At 51.4% G+C, this 5817-nt stretch overlaps 1 protein-coding gene across 1 annotated transcript; it reads right to left on the reverse strand.

Annotated features, from left to right (window-relative positions):
• Nucleotides 1-1755: 1755 nt before the first annotated feature.
• ppp1r15a (protein phosphatase 1, regulatory subunit 15A) lies at nt 1756-5083 on the reverse strand. Its single transcript, XM_039758137.1, has 3 exons — nt 4853-5083; nt 2316-3049; nt 1756-2020 (listed from the first exon to the last, which is right to left on the reverse strand). Exons 2-3 carry the CDS (start codon nt 3042-3044, stop codon nt 1802-1804), a joined length of 948 nt encoding a protein of 315 aa, XP_039614071.1. The 5' UTR covers nt 3045-3049; nt 4853-5083; the 3' UTR covers nt 1756-1801.
• Nucleotides 5084-5817: the final 734 nt, after the last annotated feature.

Consider the following 5817-nt stretch of genomic DNA (forward strand, 5'->3'; position numbering starts at 1 on the left):
ATTAATTATAATTAATTTTATTTATATCTTAGTAAATCCTACCAAGTCCTCTAAGGGACTTGTGGGGTGTGGTGACAGTAAAGGGCTGACAGTGAGGTGACGACATAGCCTGAGCACTTTGTGCCAAAGTCATCTTCAGTTTGTGGGCCTGGCAGCCTCCTTATCGTCTATGCCAGTGGTTCTCAAAAGTGAGGGTGTGCCAGTTGGTAATAAATTAGTTATAAAGGTAACCGTCCAGCTTCCTTCAGAGCTCATAATGTCACTCCGTTTCCAAAAGTGGAGCGGCTGGCACACAATTCGGACCAAGTAGCTCGTTGTGGACTTCAGGACATCAAACCACTCTACATCAGAGGGGACAGTGTGGAGAGGGTGTCGGGCTTCCGCTTCCTGGGAGTCCACATCATGGAGGACCTGGCCTGGGGTGTGAACACAGCTAAACTGGCCAAGAAGGCTCAGCAGAGACTATTTCATGAGAGTCCTCGGGAAGAATAACATCCCCCAAAAACTGCTGCTGCCGCCCTTCTATCGCTGCTCCACGGCATCTGCGGGGGGCTTTCCAGCTGCACAACAGCGCAGAGGTCGACACTCGAGCGGATCGTAAAGACTGCGCGGCAGGTCATCGGCTGCGCTTTATCTCTCGCTGCCCCAGGAAAGCGGAAAACATCTTAAAAGACGCGTCACATCCCACTCAGGACATCAAGCAGAATATAAGAGGAGCATCACAACAGACTACGAGACTGAATGGCAGTTTCTAGCCTGTTGCTATCAGGGCACTGAATGCCACCTCATCCCCTCCAGTGCGGCAGTGCAATAGATGCCATCTTGTGCAATAAGCTCTTCTGTTGAGTGTTTGTATCCTACCTCATTTCTTCTTATCCTTTTGTAATGAGATGTATTTCTATTTTAACAGCGCAGGGACTGCACTCAGTTCCGTTGAATTTGTTACAATGATGAAGATATTCCGTCACCCTCTTCGCCAAATTGTGGCCTCCAGTTTACGATCAAACAGTTCAGTGCGTCATAAACGGAGCGGACAAAGCAGACGGCCGTGCACGAGTCTGCGCATTTCACGAGAACGTGTCGGGGCCGCGCGCGGTGAGCCGGCCATCTGCCGCTGGCATGGCGTGTCATTGTCAGGATATTTAACTGAATGTGTGCCCAGACGAGGCGACAGGTGAAGACCCAGCGGGACGTGCTGCTGAAAAGCGCAGCGACTGGGCGCCAACAGCAGAAACGCAAACATTCAGACAAACCAAACGCCGTGAAGACGAACTCGTGGACTTTGTGTGCCACCGGCTGGCACCGAATTGCTGCTACCGCTCCAGACAGACAATGTCCTAAATGGGTGCGTGAGGCAGTGCAGACCGTGGTACCCACCAACCCACACAGCACTTAACAGAAATGACTGTTCAGAGTCTTCCAGTTTAAAACAGCGCACCAGTGAGGAGTGGCACTGGGAACGGAACTCTGCCCACGTGTCCACTCGGTACCCAAGTGTGTCCAATCCCCCACATACCACCCCAAAGATAAGGAGGCCCGGTGATTGGCACCCCAGGTGTATGTATAGGAGAGGGTGTCCTGTAAAGGACTGGCACTACTACATCTGCTCAGGTTTGGTTCCTACTGTGTGTTTCTATGTGATGTGCCCACCTGCTCAGCAATCCCATCACTCTTAACACCCCCCATTTTAAGACGTGAACCCCAAGGCCGACATTTTTTCAGTTTCAAACAAAGAAACACATCAGGATTGAAGACCACCGTTTATTATTATCATCACACACACACACACACAGGGGGCACATCACGACCCCGCTGCTCCGAAGCACATTTTTTCCAGGACTTTCTTCCGATGCTCCAGCTGGAGGCAGGGGCTGATCAGCTCGCCCACCTGCTGGACCCTCCTCTGGAAGCGGGCCCGGTCCCTGGCCATGGCTTGCCAGCACTCGCCGCTCCGTGCCATACGTGCAGCGTGTGACCAGACCACCAGGGGTCGCACCTGAACCACGTCACTGAATCGAACCTGCGAAAGAAAACAGCAAATGGAACTTTAAGCCTTTAGGACTTCACAAAGAGACCTGCGGTCATCCAAGAATGAAACATTTTAAATAATTAAATACGCCCCCGACAAACAGCTAAGAGGGGCAGCTGCCCCGACGGTAAAGCACTCAGATGACTCATCACAACCCCCGACACTTTCTGTCTCTTGCATCATCTGAAGCTGCGCTCATCACTTTCATTTTCCAAATCCCCAGTGCCCACTGGGCCCACCTGCCCCTTACCCTAATGAGGTGCCCCACTCTGTCTACTCAGCTTACCTTTTTGGTGGTCTTCTCATCTTGCTGTTGGAGGTCCTGCCCGTCTGATGGTTTGCCCCCCTCCTTCTGAACGTCGTCTTTGATCTTTGGTGCCTTCGCCATTTCTGGACTGTACAGTCTGAACGGATTGTGGGGGTCATCTTGGAAGAAGCTGTTCCACAGAACTGAACTGTCTTCTGATTCTTCATCTTCCCAGTCGGACTCTGACCATTCTGAGTTGTCGGTGTCATCCTCCAAGTCAGAATTGTCACTGGTGAGACCCCCTGGTGCCAGCGAGGCCTCCGGGTCCGTCCCCCATTCACACTCCGAGAGGACTTTGTCCTCTCCACAATGCTGAGCCTCCTTTTGATCCATACACTCCTTTAAGGTGTCCTCCCAAACCAGATGTCTGGACGTGTCCTTACTCAGGTGGGCACTCTGCCCACCACAGGATACGTTGACCACAGTGAGCTCCAGATAATATAAAGGGACATCTACTCCACTGCAGGAGCTCATTGCTGACCACAGCCTCTCCATCACTCCTTTCCAGCAGCTCTGTGCTCCTGACACGACTTGTCTTAAGAGTCCAAGCAAATCCTCAGGTACCCACAAGCACCAAATGCCAGGCTTCATTTTCAGTGGACGACAGGCTGCTGCAGCTGGCAAAGAAACTGTCCAGATGTCAGCTCCCGATGCTGGGCACTTCAAAGGACAGCGATGGAAGGTGACAAGTGTGACGTCCAGTGCCATCACTCCTGTATGAGCAGAAACAAAAATGAATGGGGGCACAGAGAAGCAATTCAAATGGCATACAGCAGGTGGGCTACAAAGGGGTGTCAAAAGTAGCGACATATCGAGAAGAATCGACTGAACGTTTTAAAAGGACTGTGGTTCACCACGGCTAGAGCTGCAGCCCCTGCACTAACTTCGGTGCCCCCGGCTGTCCAGAATGCACGAGACGTCGAGGAGCTCAAATTTCCAGGGGCAGACACCCCTTAACTCACCTAAGATGGGGTGTGCGATTACATGTACAGGTGGGTCACTTGATGGGGGGGGGGGCTTCCCTCCCTAAACGGCCGCTGCGAGTCACTCACGTTGACGGAAAGCAATCGGATAATGAAATGTGACGAGCAAGGCGCTATATAGCCCTTCAGTGCCCAACTAACCAGACGAGCTTCAGAGGGCAGATTTAGTGCGCCAGGACTCGTTTGCTGCCCACCGTGGCTTCAAAGGACAGAAGAGCAGCCCGACAGGGTGGTCTTCCTCATCAAAGACGTTATGGTTCATATGCACAACATGCGCCGTTTGCGTTTATGTGAAGCCTGCACGTGGCTTACAGAGAGACCACCGGTCACGTTTTACGTGATCATTTAACGTTCGTTCGCTCGTTTTTTAATTTCAATGCCGATACGCGCACTGAACTGCAATGGCAGCAGAGTCGTGTGGAGTTCTAGGACACGCCGCACTTTTATTAATATTCAATATTAATATCAAAGCCCGAAGCATCCAGACCACCCTGTGCCCACGGGGGCCGGGCAACACGTCGCTCATTAGAGCAGGTGGGATTTTAAAATCCCTGCAAGTGAAGGCAGACCACCGACCACAAACTTACTGAGGGAGTGAAAATTATGAGGCAACAAGGCCACTGGCGGCCATTAATTCAACAAAATTAAGAAGAACGGCAGCCGCACAGACGGTCAACTGGGAAGTGGGCGGAGCAGAAAAAACAAAAATCAATCAGCAAATGAAGATAAAAATAAAACCAAATACAACGAAACGGACGAGTTCGCAAGCAACCGGTGACAAATAAAGAGCAGTCGCCACAAGAGATGACACGCGAAAAAAAGACCAAACACCGGAAAGGCGGGGGGCCACAGGACAAACCTGGAGGGGCAGCAGCCCATTAGTGGGCACCAGGGGGTCTTTAATCAGGGCCAACACAACTAAGTGGCCCAAAGGGAAAGTCAAAAGGTGTAGACAGAAACTCCAGACGTACGAGGCTGAAATGAAATCTAAAAACGGAACACCGAGGGTAATGGCGGGGGGAGGGAGGAGTCACAATTTTAAGAGAACAAACAGCCGTTTGAATTCAAATCACCCACCGTGTAATAAAGAGAATTATTAACGGGTCTTGGGGATTACGCTATATAAATGAAGCTCATACTCAACATGTTAAATGACAGAATCACACGAGGCGGCGTTGGGGGGTTGTGGAAGGCCGGCGGTCCTTTATTTGTCAGCCATCTCCTAATCAATTCATCTTTACACATTACACTTCAATGTCAACACACTCCATTATTTAACACCGGACTCGGCACAATTCTAGCAGGCCATCGCCCAGACCGAGGGGACAGAAGGAGCACCGAGGAGACCAAAAAGGCAGTTGAACCGAAGACTCGAGTTTCGGTCATAAACTGAAAGGCTTCATTTCACAGGCGTCCACAGTCAGGCCAACAAGCGGCTCTTTCTAGAGTTTCATTTTTAATGTGAGCCCCGGACCCAACCGGCACCCCGCTGTTCTGTCCCGTCCCGTCCCCTTGGCCGAAGCCGCCACTTACCTCGTATTCGGGTCGCCAGAGCTTTCTATCCAGGACGATGTGGCTCACTCTGTGTGTAGAAGTCATTTAAGGCGTTCAGCAACTTCAAGTTATTTTCCAAGACGAAGTCCTGCTTGGCGTTTCTTCTTTTCGTTTTCAGCGCCATTCCGTCCGCGTTTTCCCAGTGAATCTCTAATTTGCTTTCTTGTAATCCTGCGGAGTATCTGGAGTGGCTGCACGTCTGCCTTTCTATTAAGAGGGCACGTGACGTAGCGTAAACGCACAGCGGGGCGTGGCCAGGGGATGCTCGCAGTGCGAGTGGCCAGAGCCGAGAGTGGGTGGGACTTTCCGTCGGAATTTACTGGCCGAGTCCGGATTGTACGCCGCAGATGTGACGTAACGCCGTTTTCGTTGTGTCACGCGTTGTTTTCTCTGTTGCTCGGTTTCAGCACGTGATGTTTACGCTTTACTTGTCGCGGGGTGGGGGTGGTGAGCGGTGGTCGACTGTCGCGTCTCTTTGTGTCTTACTGAAGGTGACTCACGAATATATGTCACAGGGTCACTTCCAGTGAACCTGCTGAGGCAGCAGGCAGGAACTGGACAGAAAGCGGCGCCTGATGAGTGCCAGTCCACCACAGGGCACAGTCAGCCTAATGTAACGTGTGATGACCGTGTGGGCAGAGCTCCTGTTTCATTCCTAATGTGTTCTTGGCAGCAGGTTTCTTTCAATGAAGGGTCAGTTGTTGTTTTCTTTTTGCTGACATCTGCCTTGAGACTTCCATGTTGACGATGCGCTCAATGAAAGGCGCTATATCCAAAGATGAAGTGCACAGGCCCACTCTAATGTGAGTGCTCATCGTGCCAGCCCAGTGTTGGTTCTGCTTTAGGGTGACCTGGTCATTTAATACTAGAAGGTAATGAAATACTTACTCCGTGTCCATGTGCCCTCTGAGAGCGGGCACAGTGCCACCTCGCTGTGGTGGAGG

The sequence above is a fragment of the Polypterus senegalus genome, chromosome 7, assembly GCF_016835505.1.
Source record: "Polypterus senegalus isolate Bchr_013 chromosome 7, ASM1683550v1, whole genome shotgun sequence".
Classification (NCBI taxonomy): Eukaryota; Metazoa; Chordata; class Cladistia; order Polypteriformes; family Polypteridae; genus Polypterus; species Polypterus senegalus.